This window comes from Galendromus occidentalis, unplaced genomic scaffold (assembly GCF_000255335.2).
Source record: "Galendromus occidentalis unplaced genomic scaffold, Mocc_1.1 scf7180000077529, whole genome shotgun sequence".
Taxonomy (NCBI): domain Eukaryota; kingdom Metazoa; phylum Arthropoda; class Arachnida; order Mesostigmata; family Phytoseiidae; genus Galendromus; species Galendromus occidentalis.
In genome coordinates, this window is record NW_003805517.1 from 1,399,963 (window position 1) to 1,417,623 (window position 17,661).

The 17,661-nt window shown below is 50.8% G+C and overlaps 1 protein-coding gene across 1 annotated transcript; it reads left to right on the plus strand.

Moving 5' to 3' along the window:
- The first annotated feature begins 14,859 nt into the window (after positions 1–14,859).
- Positions 14,860–17,535, plus strand: LOC100897463 (delta-sarcoglycan-like). The gene is made up of 6 exons (XM_003748250.2): positions 14,860–14,997; positions 15,131–15,258; positions 16,100–16,223; positions 16,316–16,550; positions 16,723–16,910; positions 17,380–17,535. The coding sequence occupies exons 1-6, from the start codon at positions 14,860–14,862 to the stop codon at positions 17,533–17,535; spliced, it is 969 nt and encodes a 322-aa protein (XP_003748298.2).
- Positions 17,536–17,661: the final 126 nt, after the last annotated feature.

The following is a 17,661-nucleotide window of genomic DNA, read 5'->3' on the forward strand; positions in this document are numbered from 1 at the left end:
TAGCCTAAGACATTGGTATAGAGTCTCGGATTTAGAACCTGACATACTCGGCGCAGCAGCGTAGAGCTGTGGTCGTCTCTGGCCCCGCGCGCCAGCAAAGTCCTTCCCGGGAACGTCCACTTGGTCGGCCAGAATACGATGAATACAGCAGCCGTCATCAAAGGCTTTGAATCAGGAAGTGCTTACGCAAGCTTCTCCGTCGCTTGAATAAGGAGATATTCTCTGGATGCTCCTTGTTTGTACGACGGTTTTCCGATGCAGCAGACAAGCTGTGAGCACATGAGTCAATTTGCCATTCATAGCGGATTCGCACGAGATAGAACATGAATGTAAACAGCCAGTCACTCAGACAGTCAGTCAGTTGCCGGGCCTGTAGCCCACGAGCTGACGCGTGACCAGCTCAAACGTCGAACCGGGCTTGGGCCTAAGCCGTACGCGGAAGCGTTGACAGAAAAGCCGCGATTCTCGCTCCTTTCTCCATCGGGAGTCCTTCTCGATGTGCGTTCTCCGATAGCGACGACTCCATTGACCGTTTTATCCGCGACGAGCCGGGAGGGCGCTCCGCGCCCTCGCGGCTCAATTGCCCGCACGCCGGATGCGATTCTATCCAAGGCCCGAGCCAGTTTGTCGAGTGATTACGACGGAAAGCGTGATACCGATTCGCAATGAATGAGTACGACACCAAAGAGCATGAACACATGAATTAGCATGAGAAAAATGATGCGATGCTTTCGCAGGCCTGAACGAATTTGTCGTGAGTAATCGGCAGTTATTGTTCTGAGGAATATCTGATATGGAGATTCCCTTTGTCCGATGTATGCCTATCTGATATCTGAATGATAGCACGTCGCATGAGCATTCACAACTGTGCTTACAGTTTGGAATCTCTATTCACGGGTCGATTCGCGGGCGAATTGAAGCAACGCCTCCGACTTATCTTGGGCATGGCGAATTCAATGAGGAGACCTCTGAGCCTCGTGACGAAACTCCACAGATCACAAAAAAACACTGCTTAGGTCTCTCGTACTTGTCACTGAATCTCTCGAAGAATGTAGGCAAACCGCGCGTGAGTCCCAAAGTTCTTTTTGTCGAAGATGTTCACGACAGAGAACTCTGATTGGAGTTCAAAAAGATATATGGATGCAGAGTCGGACTCTCCCATCGCTCCCATGGAGCAGGAGAAATGATTGCACAGTAATGAAACAGGTGAAATATATGGGCATCGCTTATCAGATACGCTGAAGAATTATAGAAGGAATTTTGGAAAGCATTACGTTCGATCCCGTAGCTCTCGATTCTCCTCTGATGATCGAGTGGAGAACCCCGATATTTGGTTCAATGCCGGACCGATATTACTGTCTTTATTCTATAGGGGGAGAAATTATCATTATCAAATTAGATCATGCTGAAATTAGTAGGCTGCTGCGACGTCTCTCGAATCGCGCGCCTTGCCGGAACGGTCGTTGCATCATGTGGAGAGAAACGGTGGAGAGGATTTCGTTTCCAGCGAACACTGGAGAAAAACTTGATAATTTTCCGGAATAACTCGAGAACGATGCGATTGATCGAGTGGAAAAGTACTTCTTACGCTAGCGGGAATGATTCGGCATCGAGTCAAAGTAACTTGAAGTCTTTTGACAGACAAATAACCCCGATATTTGGTACAATGACGGACCGACATTACTGCTTTATTCTATAGGGGGATAGCATTCACGAAACCCTATGACGGCCCCCCGTAGAATTGATCCCGAATATCTGAGATGAATCCCAGAGTAATCATCAGCGAGAGGGGGAAACCCCCTGCGCCGAGTCGGGATTCCGGACCATCGGAAGTGCTATTGTGTAGAAGTCATGAGAGTCAGAAGCTCTTTTCTTTGGATTGGAGCAGCGTTCGATGCAATCATGTGCCCTCTACCGAGGTCTCATGCCGCCAACTCCCTCTAAGAAGAGCCATGAGATTCATATTCCCCGGTACCGACCGTCCTGTCTCCTCACACGATTACCGAATCATCAAGGCTCACTTCCATGGGGAGGTCCGCTCGCCGTTTTCCGAGCATATCAGCCCGAGAGGTCAACGACGGAGAGAAACCCGTGCGGGAGAAGCTCTGCCGAATGAACTCTCGAATGTTCTCGCCTGCCGAAGGCCCTCTAGGAACGGGATACAGCGGAGATTTATCATTTGTCCCGCTCGCCGGGAGAACGCTCCCTGAAAGTGCCGGGGAAATCCTCAAACGTTCCGGACTGGGATTCGGGGCAAGTGATCGGAGTCGCTAAGCGAGCGTGCAATCAAAAAGTCAAATGATTCTCGGGCGTCTTCGGAGACGCTGCGCTCCCACGGAAGTCTCGCTATCGCCTCGCGAGTGTGAAGAGCCTCAACGGAGCATGAGTTTTTTTCCCTCAAGGTTTTCCGCCTCATCAACACGTACTCTATAAAATCGGCGTATCCAAAGTTTGGAAAAGTTTGAGTTGAATTATGGCGGACCGAACCGCCGTAGCGGACGACATGGGAGGGATCGACTCCGGATCCAAAGGCAGGATCTTCAGGAGCGCTCTGAAGTTCAATATGGAATCTCCTCCCTTCAGCATGGGTGTCCTCTTTTCCCCTACCACATCACCGCCGGACCAACTCTGGCGTCCCGGTGTCGCGCGCTCGATGCGACTGACTTCGGCCAACACAGCAGCTTTGGATCGGTAACCGCGATCGTGCGGGAATCATCCCGAAGCCCACGGCGGTCGAATACAAGGGTACTCGCGGTCCTTGACAAGGAGCGTGCCCACGGTGGAGGAAGGGGCCATGCCCACCCAAGATCACCGTCCGGCCCGTAAGGTGACACATTGAGGCTCATCATCATCGGTGCTTGCCGCCCCCCCCCCCACATTGGCCCTGCCCCCCTCCAAAAAGATCTGCGGTACGCGCCTGACCCTTGACTCGGGACCCTCCACAACGATCTTGGGCGCTGCTACCGATTTTGGCATGGGATGAGATCCCAAGAAACAAGAGCATTCAATCGAAGCTCGCCCGGTGGCGACGCACGTCAAATTTTAGCGTCAAAAGAATGTCATTATCAATCTACAGCCCTCCGCCGCTGTCGGAGCTTGAAATGCGGCCCGATCCGCTCTCAGATGCTAGGACTCCGTGGGAGAGACTCGCAACTCGCAACCTGCGCAGTTTCCTTCCAGCTCCCGTTCGCTCTTTCCCCGACTCGTCTACCTTTATTTCGTCGATTTTTCTCAAGCGTCTCGCTCCGCAGATGCGTTTAGCTGATTCTGAGTTGAAGCGAGTACGAAGACAAAAAAAGTAAATTGCTTTCTCCAGAAAACTCCCTTTAAGCATTAGTAATGAACGTATACCCATCAATTATTCTCAACGAAAGAAACGTTGAAGGTTTTATCAATATATCGTCCCTTGTAAAGGGCAACGATTCGATGAGACTGGAAATCGGGGTCTCACGAGTCCAACTTTCTCTCTGAGCCGTCACTCGCCATGTGGACGCTGGCTGCTCCGGAACAAGGTGGGGCGAGTACCCTCCAACAAGTCCAAAGGCAGGCGGCGTCCGAGAAATTACCGTGTTCGGCGACGTGGGACTCCCTAAAAGAATAATTCCTCATAGAGGAAAGGTGTGGTCCGAGTTCCGATTGATATACGATCCATTCAATCGGCGTCCTCAGATTCGTACCGGATGAATCGTTTGTCAATTCAAGCTGAACTGAATGGAGACCGTGGATCTCTCCCGGAGTCATCGGATCCAATCCCCTTCCCCAGGTCGAGGATCAATCAGTTTCCTACGCTAGGCGTCTGAGGGACTGATATGACAAAGCGGGCTCATGAGGTATTATATGGAGGCTCTGGGCGCCAGGCTGCATTTTGAATGCCCCCGAACAATTTCATGGGAGAGTCATGATTTCCGCATGAGTTTTCTCATATATTTACCTCCTAACTCTCGAGAGTCTGAAGTTCGTTGTCTCGCGACGGCCTGTATATGTGTAGCTTCAGCAATTCAGATGCATTTCTCCGTCCGCCCAGAACGTGATGAATTGATCGCGTGATAATTCCCTATATTTGTTCTTCTTTATTACTGATTTTCTTTATGCCGTCCGTCTTGTTCTTGACAGGTTTTTGCTTCGCGGAGCGCTCAGAATGAATCATTTTCGCTCTGAGTGAGCTCCGAAATATCGACGAAATCATGGAGCGCTGTCCCCCGTGCATTTCTCATATCTCGGACGAATCCTGATCGTAATCTGCTGTGTTTGTAGGAACGCAAAACAAAATCATTTTGATTATGGTTCAGGGATGCGGTACGTCTACTAGAAGGAAAATAGATTTCTCTACGCCACACCAATACGAACATCGCGCCCCGAGCTGTGTGGGAAACAGGGAGGACCGATCCATCGACACAAATTCGTTCCGTCGGGTAAGCGGACGAGACTTCGTTGCCCGTGGACCGAGTTTCCGGGGGGAAACCCGCTGGCTGGCTCAGAGACTCAGAATCATTGCGGTTCCTGGATGAGAGCGACAGAAAATGTTTCTGGCGCTGTGCAGTATTCTCGTAACTTGATGGAAGGCATTGCCAGCGGAAAATTCAATCTCTGACGTTTCGTTCTGATTCGCTGTCGCGCGGATCAGGAAGCATTCACTGAAGAGAGTGATGAAAGCTACCAACCAGAGGTAGCAATAGAAAATTGCGAGATCGTGGAAAGTCTTCAACGACACTGTTGCGTAAACCGAGCTGATCTCCTTCCTGTGGTCATAGGTTTGCAGACCTGCATTGAGCTTGAAACGAGCGATTAGGTGCATCGCAGTGGCCCTACTTATCTCCCTCGAGATGATCCGCTTCAGGAAGCAGCCTTTGTTAAACAGGAACCCCTGTAGGATATTGAAGCCCAATGTGGGACAAATATACATCGATCGATGCGCGCCTTTCTTCCATAGATTTTCGGTCGAGGGAATAGCTTCCCCGAAGTTGAGACATGTCAAGGCCGAGGAATCGATGCATCTGTCTAAGCATTTCGACGCTTCGTGAGGACAGTCCTCCATCCGTCCCTTGATGCGTTCGATGAAGTCATCATCACTATCTTGGAATATGTCTTTGAGCAGCGTGTTGATTGTGACCACAGAATCCGGTGACGCTAAAGCCGCTAAGACCTCACTTTCGCTGTCGAATAGGCCGAAAAACGTCCTCTTCGAGAGGATTGTCATCGCCACACCGGATATCATCGCCGTGATCACCAGAGTACACAATCCGTGAAGCGCTGAGACAATTTTCCGGGCAAAATCGAAGGATCTCAGTTGGAAGAGGCGACCTTGTGGATACACCGGTCTCAGAATCAAGCTCAACGAGTTCGAGACAACGATTGGAAAGGTATCGCTCTCAAATTTTCGGGAAAGGTACAGTGCGATGATCAGAGAGAGCGCAACGTAACACAGCAAACACAAGACGTCGGCCAACGGAGCGAAAGTCGGTTTGATTTCGGTGATTTTCGAGACAGCGGTCAGATAGTCGATGTCGAACGGGTAGCTGAAGTCCCCGTACAAACACCGAGTGGCCTGGATGGTGACGTCTCCATAGATCATGTGGAACTCTCTGCTGAGTATCTTGCTCGTTGTAGATTTGTTGAGCGAATTCGGGTCGTCCTCGGGATAAAGGCCTCTCCGGGACAAATGGCTCATCATGGTCTCCTTCAGGTTGAAATTAAACTTCTTGGCCATGTGCTTCACCAAAGCTCTCTCGAAACCTTCCAAGTCACCGAAGTCGTTGGAAGTTTTCAAAATCCTGACTTTCTCCGCTCGAGGCTCCCCTGTGAAAATATCGTACGGGTAAACCAACAAATGGAAACTGGCATTTTCCAGATTGAAGTTCAGAGGAGTGTTCGTTTTTCCTCCAGTCCATCCGCACCGAGAACACACCGATCGAGCTCTGACCGAGTACCAGCGCAACAAACTCGGCTTCGGCGCGGGGATTTCCTCGAGTTCAGTGAAAATATTAGGAGTCGTTCTTAGATTCTCGGCTGGAGCGATGAGATCGAGAAAAAACAAATCACAGCACTTCGTATCGTCTTGGGACATGATGACGGGCTCCGATTCGTCGAGCATCGTGACGCGACAAATTATGTTTATCCACGGGAAACAAAAAGACAACAATCTCTGAAGAGAGATGTCACTTCTCAGAGCGTCGAAAACGAGGAAGATCGGAGCTTCCGATCTCATTGGGGTTCGAGCGGAGCACTCCGAAACAAAGGTGAAGGTTTTGTTCGAACAGTTGCAGAGGTGTGACATATTTGCCCACAGCATTTCACTGCTGTTGCCGACTCTGCCGCCGTGAACTATGTAGACTTGCTTCACATGGTTGAAATAAGCGCCGAGTAAGAGGCTGAACTGTTCCATGTCGAGAACCGTCGGGAGTCGATCTATTCCTCGATACTCGAAGACGGAAAGGCTCCTCTCGGCGTGGCATCGAGGCGACACTATCAAGTCTTCCCGGCTGTGGGTTCTGCCCTCCGACGAATGGAGCGCCCCTCGCAGCCCCCCACAAAGGACCCAGCTGGTAGAGAGCTATTGATCGAGTGTTTGATGAGCGTTTGTTCGAAATCCGATAGGCCTGAATATTGATTCTCCCTGTTGCCATACATCTCTTCCAGCGTGGCTCCGCGTCCTGTGTGTTTTTCGGGACCTATAAGGAGGCCACAGGTATTCGGGGGGCTTTTTATCGATCATGCGGTCGAGAAATGTGCCCCATCGGCCTTTCATTGTTGCACTACTTTTTCCCAGCGCAATCTCGACGGTAATCTGCATGGTTGTAATTAAAATTCCGATAAAACAATGCAACTATCGTGGAACTCATCTTCGGAGCTCGCCCTCTGCGTCCGACAGCTCTAATGCTTTGGAGCATGAAGATATTGGCGCTGGATGACGAGCGGTATCCCTCAAGTCTAGGGAGCCTTCTCTGATTTTCTCTTCTTCTAATTCGGAGGACGATCTTTGTCCTTCCATAAGCGAGTTCCTATGCGCTACGCATGCGGACATTTCCGCGATTCTAAAGATGATCCAGAAGTAACAGCCGCAGATAGAACATCCAATGCTGTACAAAATCTCCTTGAGACGATTCGAGACGCTTCTTAAAAGCAGCATGGGATGGAAGCTCCTGATCGACTGCATTGAATTCCTCGATCTCGCGAGGGAGATTTCCACGATCAGGGTCAAGGTGGATAAAATCCAGAGGTAGATATAGAACAGAAGTAGCCCTTCAAAGGTTCCCAGAGATACCTTCTTGAAAGTGTTCGATAGTTCTTTTTTGTGTTCGTGAGTTTGCACACCGGCATTCATTTTGAAGCGAGCAATGAAATTCATCTCACCAGCTCTCAGAATCTCCCGAGAAATGATTCGGTTGAGGAAACAGCCTTTGTTGAACAAGAAACTCTGTAAGACGTTGAAGCCGAGCGTGGGACATATGTACATTTTCTGATGAGAATCCGTCTCGTTGAAGGCCTCCGTCAAGATGATAGCTTCACCGAACGTGAGACAAGTAGCCGCTTCCGATTCGATACAACTTTTCAAACAAGTCAACACCGAATCACAATAGCCTTCCCGTTTCTCCAGGACGCGCTCGATGAGCTTATCTCCAATGTCATTAAATAATTCGAAAGCATTCACGCTCATGGTGACACGAGCGCCCGGCGAAGATAGCGCTTCGAGCACCTCCGTTTCACTATCAAATATTCCCAGAAATGTCTTTTTGCAGAGAATCGTCATCGACACTCCGGAAATCATTGCCGTGATCACCAGAGCACATAGTCCATGGAGTGTCGAAATCAATTTGCGAACGAAGCCGATGGACCTCAGCCTGACGAGACGGCCGTGGGGATACACAGGTCTGAGAATCAAGCTCAACGAGTTGCGGAAGACGACTGGAAGTGTCCTAAACCTGATGCGCCGAGAAAGATATAACGCTATCGCCGTAGAGAGCGAAATGTAGCAGAACAAACAGAGTGCGTCGGCTAGAGGGGCAAACGAGCGCGTGCTTTCGGTGACTTTCGACGCGACGGTCAGGTAATCGATGTCGAACGGATAGCTGAAGTCCCCGTAGAGGTATCTGACCGCCCAGATGGAGATGTCTCCGTAGGCCATGTGATAATTCCGGGTGAGCACTTTGCCGATGACCGACTTTTTCTCCGCTTTCAAATCCTCCCCAGGATAGAGACCGTGTACCGAAAACTTGCTCATCGTAGTCTCCTCCAGGGTGAAGTTGAATTTCGAAGCCACGTGCCTCACCAAAGCTCTCTCATAACCTTCCAAGTCGCCGAAGTTGTTGGAGGTTTTCAAAAGTCTCACCTTGTTCCCTCGCGGTTTCCCTGTGAAAATTCTGTATGGATAGACGAGCACGTGGAAAATGGAGTCCCTCAGTTGGAAATTCAACGGACTCTTCGATTTCCCTCCGGTCCACCCACAGCGGGAACACACTGTCTCAGCTCTCATCGCGTACCAACGGAGAGAGGTGCGCTCCGCCGGGTAGATCTCGTCGAGATTGCTGAAAGCATCGGGGCTGATGCTGTTACCCCAATTATCACGAGAGGGGATGAAATCGAGGAGGAACATGTCACAGCACTGGATATCGTGATCGGACATGGAGATTTGCTTTGCGTTCGCAATATCATCCAACATCATGATGCGACACATTATATTGATCCAAGGAAAACAGTACGTCGATAATTTCTGGATGTAGTCGTTTCTTAGGGGGGAGTCGAGCACGAATAGAATCGGAGCTTGCGATTTCATTGGTGTTTGCGAATCGCACTCCGACACGAAAGTGAACACGTTCTTCCTACCACACATGAGGTTCACGTTTGAATGGAAGAATTCACTGTGATTGCCGAAGCTCCCGTGTTGAACAACATATACGTGCTTGGCTTCGGAGAAATGAGAAGCCAACAAGAAACAGAATTTATCCATGATTGATGATCGAGGGCGAGGACTAGGATGTCGCTGATGCCTCGCTTCTCCCTCACAGTCTCGATTTTGCCACGGGGATGACCTTTAGAGTCGTCTCGTGAACGCGGAATACCGTGCTGCATTAGCCTGTTGAGAGACCGTTGAAAGCCTTCTTTTCTGTTTGAAATCGATTAATCCGCTCATCGACCCGTCGAGTCAAGTCTCGACTCCGTGAGCTGCGCTCAAATCGGGTAGAATCAGTCGCATGACGAGATTTTCCTGATATCTCCCCAGCCACGAAGCTCAAAATTTCTTATCTGCTTATTTGCTGCACTCGAGACGTCGTACGATCGAAGCTGACGATTCCATTCATCAGAGCTCGATGCACGAGGACCTCAGCGAGCATTGGCAATTCAGTGATAAACTGTGACGGCGACGGACGCGCAATGACTACTCTGACCTGACGACGGCTTCCACGCAGAGCCGGCATTACCTTTCCCTCACATCAGTATCGATGATTCCGATCTTGGCAGAAATCTCTCGGAGGATACATCACGAGTCTTCCCCGACAGGCGAGATCGAGACTTTGGGAACGTCATCAAGACTCCAATCAGAGACGCCACAAGTCACCATCGAAGCGATGGGCTCCGAATCGAGATATCGCCGGAGCTGAGGCGGACATCGTCTCTCAGACGGGCACCGCTTCCGGCCCCGCCCACCCCTGTGTACAAACGATCCGTACGCTACGTAACGACTGTACCTTCCCGAATTCTCCCCCCACCCCGCATTCCCCCCCAAATCCGTGAAGTCAATCGACATGCCGCCAGCCTCGGCTCCCTTCCACCGCGGAACTCGGCTAGTCGGATAGTCCCTAGCCGAGGGTTCTGAACGGATGGAATAAACGAGACAAATTCATCTTCGGAATTCCAAAATTCGGTGCGCCGTGCTCGAATGAGATTTGTCCGATAATCCGGACTTCAACGATTTCTTCACTTCGTTGACGACAATTCCCCGCCACCGAAATCCAGGTCTGATGCGAGCCTTCTGCTCGGGCCCCCATGTGGTGCGAAGGTTCTTTTATGCGTCAGTTCTCCTTTCCCAGAGGGTTCGCGAAAGTCAAACAACGAGGTTTGGTTTTCAGGGCGCGAAAGTTTGCCAGGCCCATACACTGCGCGCCCCGGATGAATTTTCGAGAGCCATCCGCATATAACCGCGTTTTTCCCTTTCGCAAAACAACCCCCCGTGGCTTCTCTCTAGCCTTCGGAGGGACTCCTCATAGGACATCTTCGACTCCTGCTTCGGTGTGCTTTGCGTCGTCCCCTGAACAGTGATGAAAACCCTGTGCGAACAGGCCACCATGTTTCTGCGAGGAAAATGATGGTGTTATCCGCCGCAGAGCTCGAGAGCCTTATTGAGCCTTCGAAAGACAAATCCAGTCCTTTGTTTCCAGGGATGGAGCGCCCGTCGACGTCGTCCAGCTTTCGTGCGGTCTCGAACTCGGATATGTTTACCCAGGAACTCTCCCTTCATCCGAACCAGTGCCAGTGAATGCATGAGAGGTCGATGGGATGTTTCTATCTGTTCGACACATAGTTCTTTGTCGATCGAGGCGAAGTTTCGCGGCAACCGAGAAAAAAAGGAGGAACATACTCAATGTGTTAAGCTTTTCGCGACCGTCAGGCCGCATATTATACGAGCCGATGGTCGTGTACTCTCTCGGGCCAGATATGTACATAGTGATCTTATTCTCGCTGACTGCTACCAATAACCTCGTTTCTGAGGAAGTCGCCGAGGACTTGTGTTCAGAGCTGTGCGCCGCGCCGAGCATTGCAAGTCCCATAAACGCAATGCTTAAGCGCCATGGCGCGCCGCTCAAGCATGGAGTCTATGGGGCGCCGCGTCCTGGATGCGGCGCACAGCACTGTTTTTGTTGCCGTGCGCCGATGTTCACGATTTCCCATTGTGACAGCCCTGAGGGATGTTCCGCTCTTCGCTCACCCAGTCGTTCCTTCCGCCTCGTAGGATTTCCGTAGCGAAGGATTCCATGACGAGCGAGAGAAAAGCTAAGCAAACCGCGTTGCACTTTTTCCCGGATGAATTTGGCGATTCTTTCGCAGTCACGAAATCGATCGCGCAGGGGGAGCCGAAGCTCGGGCCGGAGTAGTCCTGTGATTCCGGTGAGGAGAGTGCATGAATTCCAGATCGCATGTTCTCGGTCCGAGAGCATTGTGCCGCAGGCTACGCCTAATGATTGCAGAGTAATCAACGCGATTGGCGAGATACCTGAGGCCTCGTCGAGTTCTAATCCACTCCAGATCTGCACTCCGCATCTATTTGTTGAAGGCGTATTTCGACACACCAGACGTTGCCAGCAAGTCTGTTTACCGAGTCGACTCCGTTTGCGGAGGTAACGTCGATGGAAAAAACGACTCGGCCCGCCCTCTCCTTCGAGTGTTCCTCGCTCCGTTGCGCTCTGTCAGCGTCAGCGGTGCGACGGGACAGGGATTCTATTCCGTTCGAAAGCAAATAAAAATTTACTCTCATTGTTGTTCATGCAGAACGACGTCTGTCGGGGAGAAATTTCTCGTACTCCAGTCACCACTCAAAATTTCGCGCCGAGGCAACATACAATTGCTCGGAAAATTGCTTTTGTCCGGAAGGAAAATCCCGGCGCGCGATGCAGTGGGAAAAGCTCCGAGCCTTTGGATGCGGGTGTCTTGTCGGTCAATCTCGCATCCCCGACGCGAATACGTCGATCGAGCGTGGGAACCATGTGAGGAGCATGAATATCGTTTAACCAGCTCCTCATCTCGGACCGAGCTATGGGTCAGGGATATCTCACCCTCTGGAATGGAGAGTCTCACAAAACAGAGTACAGTGCAAACTCGATTATTTCACCTAGTTCGTGTTAGGTGATCACGAATTGGGTGATATGATCGAGTTCCGGAATTTTTAGGGTGATATAATCGAAAGTGATATAATCGAGTTTGTAATGTACCGGAAATCGATGCTGATGAACGTAAAATCAAGACTTCACAGCTTTTTGCTCGAATCGAATGAAACAATGGGTGTGCGACTTCCCTTTCATTAATGTCCATCATTCATTATGTTGGATGTTGAATGGATGAATGGATAATGACAGCGGATGCCAGAGCATCACGGCGCAGGAAGAAGCGTCGGAGAGGTACCCGAGTTCGTGCCCCCGAGTCCCCTCCGACCTAGGTGAAGGAATCCCTTTGCACAGTCTAGCGATACGGTTTCTGCGTCACCGCTCAATGTTGAGGGAACGTAGCTGACTGTCAGCCGTGATCTGACGTCTGACTCATCCGGTTGAAACGAAGTCTCGGACGCGATCTCACATTATGGATGCATGAGCTCGACAAGAAATTAGCATACAGGGCGTTCGGCGTATGCCACGTAAGAGGTCTAGAGCCGAATTCTCTGACTACAAGCTCTGTTCCTTTATCCAGGGTAACGATATTTTTTTTGCATTTGTTGGACCTTCGGAGATGTCGAGGGAGCCCGAATGAGAAAGTTTCGGCTCTGAAAATTGGAAAAAAAAGAGGTAATCTAATTTGATGAATAATGTACACATATATGCATATTGAGTGCATCATCGGGTTAATCATCGACCAGCGAGCGCTCGGCTGGGTATCGTGGGAGATATTCGCGTCTGCGCCCCCCACGGGAATATCGAGGGTGCTCATGTCCAGACGCTTTCGCTTTATTTCGGGCTAGAATTCAGGCAGAGCAGATCTTCACCATTCACTCAATCGATTGTCTCCGCATCCGAGGTCCGGAGGCTTTCAGCGCGCTGGCGTGAACCCATCTTCCTCACGACGCGCGTCTCGGAGCAACTCGAATCTCTTCTCTTTGCTTTCGGATTTTTTCCGAATCAAACGATGCTCGGAGATGCATAATTTTCGTCTTCCTCACAAGCAAATGGTAACTTTGGATTTCTCAGCACCTTTGCCCGGGAAGACCGCAGAAATCTGGGGGCGTGAATTTGAGAGAAGTGTTGACGTTCGAGAGACTAATCTTCCGCGGATTTCGCGTCATCAGATGACTCGAGATATTGAAAAACCTCCAGATGGAGCTTGTATATTACTGAAAGTTACTCTGAGCCATTGTCCGTTCCATGTTTATGTATGATATTGCATTCTCATCCCTCTCATACCTTTTGTTCGAGTTTCGTACTTCTCTTTCCTTGTCGCGGTCCTGCCATTCGCTGATCGACGTGAGAAAGCCGGAATGTTTTTCCAGCTGATGGTGTCTCTCGGAATCGGAACTCGAGGTTTCAGGCATTCCCCGCCCTTCGACTACGACAACATTCTCCCTTTCATTATATTCACGGGAGGTGATGGCTCCTCTCATCGAACCGAGATCGGTTTCTCATCCTTCGAGGGTTAGCGGCTTGAGAAACTCGGCGGGCATACAGCAGTCCGTGACTGTGTTCCTGGAGAGGAGTTTGCTGTTCTGCCACTGGAGTCTGGGCCCTATCGAGCAGACCCCAAATACTTGGCGGGGATTCCATCGGGCGGCTGATATTCCACTATTCCGATCATCGCAAAATCGCACGACGGGAAATAATCCGCGGCTCGGCAAACGGGGATTTAGGAACTTTGACCCTCCGCGAGAGGCTGTCGACTCGATGGGTGAGGCTAGGAGAAATTGACGAATGTTTACGTTTGGAAGCATCCGGGAGAATCTCGGATTGGTCTCGAGCTCGATGCCCCCACTCCGGATGTCGAGGGTCGCGTCTTCCTTACTTTTGCAGCGTCAGCGTTGGAGATCTGAATGTAAGAGTTGCTGTATCGGAGCCCGGAAAAGGGGGCCTGTTGAGCGACCGCACATATTCACGTAGCTCTTCACTAGAACTTTTCCTTTTCCGAGGAAACTTCTGCTCCGTGGAAGCGCTCGCGAGAAAGCCTCTCCTGCAGCTCCGAGAAACGATCTCGCCGGGAATCTCTCACTCCGCGGTTAGCGGATAGCTCGAGGGAAAAGCAGATCATGACATGTCAGACGTATGTACATAGGTAGCTCCGGAAAACATCGCACTTGAACGTTTCAACGTGTTGGGCGTGTACTGCTCCCGCGTGTGAGTCACCCGAGCTTTCCGGAGCTCATATGATCCGTCGCCACCCCCATCTCCACGGCACCCGGATCGATGGAGATAGAGGTTATTACTTCTTCTCTGAGTATATAGAGCGATTTCTATCGTTTCCGGACTTCGATCACCTCAGTATTGCGTCGCAAGGTTCGCGCTTCAGAGCTTCGGGAGGTTCTGGGGTGCTCTCGATGTGTATTGCCCTCGCCTTCTCCCTCGAGATGCCGAGTTTCTGGCCTGGCGTCGACGACCTCACCTAGACCCCGGAGTTTCCGGTCCGCCCCTCAAATACGGGGGGATACGCCAATATTGGACAAGCGTCAGCTCCCATGCTGAGGAAGGACAGCGTTCGATAAGCTCAGATCTATCCTGGGAACGAATTGTTATCATCTGGCAGAGGTGCCGCAGGCAGGAGCTCTAGCTCGGTTTCTCAAGCAAGAGAGTCGAGAGACGTCTCGGTCTTCAGACACAAGGATATCGCGCCTCACGAACCCGCTGCTCATCGATCGACATGATGAAGAGCAAAAAACTCCGTGCTCCCGGTGCGCGCAGTGATGTCTTCTCATCTGGCAAGCAGAAGCTGGCGGAACTCGAGCCCGACTCTTCTCCTTCGAATGATGTCGCCTCTCTCATTCTCCAAGAGTCAGTCTTTCTGCTCTAAAAATAGATACGCACTAGATCAGGGCTCTCAAAAACCACTTGGTTCGATGGATATGCACAGCGCGGAGTTTACTTAAGACGTTTATATCTCGCGAGTGAGTGAGCTAGTGCATGAGTATGCCCCCGCTGTTTACCATATCTATTATTTTCGAAGATCAACTGCAGAATCATGATCGTGAGGTCAGCCAGCTTCCGAGAGAGCTCTCCTCCTGCCATTTCGATGGACCAGTGGGATTTTGGCAAGAGACCCTCTCAGGCGATTTTAGCCATAGAGCTGAGCAGAGCTCGCTCGTACTCCAACATGTTCGTGAGTTTCTCGCACAGTGATTTCGAGGAAGCGATGCTGGAAATTTTCCGCGGGGTCTCACTGTTCTTGAAGAGAGCCACCTCCCGAGGCAGCGAACTTGAACGATGTCTGACCTGCATTCTTTCCGTTCAAGCATGAATCCGCGGCTACCGAGTTCCAGCTTGGGATTTACGGTTGGAGGAAACGGCTCCTGTATTTGTTGGTGTTCCTCTTGTCATGGCTCATGATCTTGAATCTCGTTCTGACATTCTGGATAATCCGGTGAGTAGTAATTTTTTTTATGTCAGGGATCCTGGCATATAGTCCTCGCGGAGATTCCCCGCGGAATGTTCGCGATGAATTCTCTCGTAAACTGACGTCCTGCTCCATCGACTGAGCACGGAAGCCTACGGATCTGCACTCCATTTCCTGGGAAGACGCACATGCAGTGGGGGCGACTTTCTCAGTGGTGAGATCCGAATCCCGCAGCCGCTCGAAACGGCCGGTGACAGAACCAGAACGTAGATTCCATTCTTGTGAGGAATTCGAAATAAGATCGGAGTTCTCGTTATTTCGTTCTAACTTCATCAAGTGCGAGCGGAAACTTGTTGATCTATTAATGTCGAAGCAACAGAACTCTTCCATTAGGCTCTGGGAAGCAGAATTCCCTTTTCTCCAACGAAGTGAATTTCCCTACCCCATGAGAGCTGTTCTCCCTCCTCCCCCCCCCCCACCCTCGAATGGGAATATTCGCGCAGTCGAGGGGGCTCCTTCGAACAACACCATGGTAGCAATCTACTCGGCAACGCGTCATATCAATAAAATCGGCGTGGATCCAAGCCATTTGAGGACGTTGATTCCCCGGAACGAGCTCTCCGAGTACTTGATCATCTGGCAAATCCTGTCCCAATCTCGGGGAGTACCCCCCGCTCTCCGGCCGAATTCGGATATTGATCCGGGCTCGAGAGAGATAAAGACATGTGACTCAGATGTTCTAAGCCAACAGTCAGTCTGAATCGATCTCTTTTTAATGGAAGAACTTTCGTGGGCGGTTTCTCGCTTTCGGCTAAGCATGCTTCTTTCGAGAAAGAGAATCAAATAAGATGCACGATCCCATCGTCAGGGTCTTTCACATCTCTATGGACGGCATTGCAAACATCGAAATCGAAGAAGATTCCGTGAAGATAAACGGTGATAGCCATTTTTACCGCGGGATTTACACCAACCACATCCGACATGCGGCAAGAGTGAGTGTTTTTTTCCTTTCTCATCTCCCTATAGAATTCATCCGCTCAAGCAAGCCTTTCGAGCATGACTCGGAAATCTCTTCCCTTCCCAGTGGGAGCAGAATAGTGTTGCCTATGATCCGTTCCTGAAGGCGAACAGCTTGCTGCTCGAAGCGAACGATAGAGTCCGGTTGAGATCCGTTGGCCGAGAAACCTTTAACGAAATCGCGATCGGCCGAGCGACATTCTCCGTCAGCTCAGACGACTTCAGCGTTTTCAACCAAGACGAAGAGTTGTTGTTCCGTGTCACGAACGACAGTCTTCATGTCAAGCATACCACAATCCACGGTAAGATCCCGGTGCATGCAATGATTCATTTTCTATCGATTCGCTTCTGGATTCTGCTTGCCTCGTGATTGCACATCTGCCCGAGCTCATTGATATCCATCGAGTGATTGACTACGATCCGGATAATATTCCCCCAAATCTCTCGTTATTGAGACAGCCGGCTGCCTTTCAGTTGAGAATGGGGTGCGCTTGAACGCGTCGCTGCAGACACCACTTGTCAGAGGCGGAAATCGTCTCTTGCTGGAGAGTCCTCTCGGCCAGGTCGTCGTGACCTCGCCCGGTCCCGCACTCGTCGAGTCTCGTGCAGGGGACGTGTATCTCGTTGCTCATTCAAACATCACTCTGAGGACACATGATCAGGTGAGAACGAAATGTCATCGGATAAGGGCTCCGGAGGAATGCTTCAGCGAAGCAGCCTCCTCCGAGTCTACGGCTCATCGCTGGGACGACTTCCGTGCCAATCACTCAAATTCGAAGCTTATCATGATTCGTGCCCCGGCATCCGAATCTCAGCGCCCACAGGCATAAAACCCGATCCAATCAGAGTTTCCCCGAGTTCCTTGAGAGAGTCTCCGCCGGAGAGTCCCACAAGGGCAAAACAGCTCGGCAGCGCCCAGATGTTCTCTCAGAAGTTCCGATTCCGCACCGAGCGGTCCTATTCCCGATATGCAAACCCGTCTCTCGGGGATCCAAAAAAACTTATCCTCATAACGTAGGCAGACACATTCTTCTTTTATTCGCCGAGCTCAGCTCCGCGGTACAACTTATCCCTTCTATCCTGCGCAAGAGGCAAGCTCGTGACCCATCAGAGGCTTTCCTTTGCTTTCAGCTCTACTTTGACAGCTCGGATATTCGGTTGAGAGGCCTCTTGCCCGATGCACCGGCAGAAAAGCCGTTCGCGTATCCGTTGTGCATATGTTCATCTGGCAAGCTATTCCTAGGGAACCCGGGCGCAGGAGATTGTTCCTCTGCGAAAAAATGCTGACAAGCTCCTCGTCTTGTGGAGAAAATATTTTCACGTCTCATGGTTACGAGGCGAGCATGTATATTCGATGTGTATAAATAAAGATGACACCCTTTACCACACCCGTGCTACTCCTGAGAATACCTG

What these genes read in the sequence shown, in the direction of transcription:
- LOC100897463 (XM_003748250.2), top strand. Translation starts at nt 14,860, where the DNA reads ATGATCGTGAGGTCAGCCAGCTTCCGAGAGAGCTCTCCTCCTGCCATT. An exon ending in CTGACATTCTGGATAATCCG is followed by an intron (nt 15,259 to 16,099) that starts GTGAGTAGTAAT and finishes TCCCATCGTCAG; the next exon opens with GGTCTTTCACATCTCTATGG. An exon ending in CAAGCATACCACAATCCACG is followed by an intron (nt 16,551 to 16,722) that starts GTAAGATCCCGG and finishes GCTGCCTTTCAG; the next exon opens with TTGAGAATGGGGTGCGCTTG.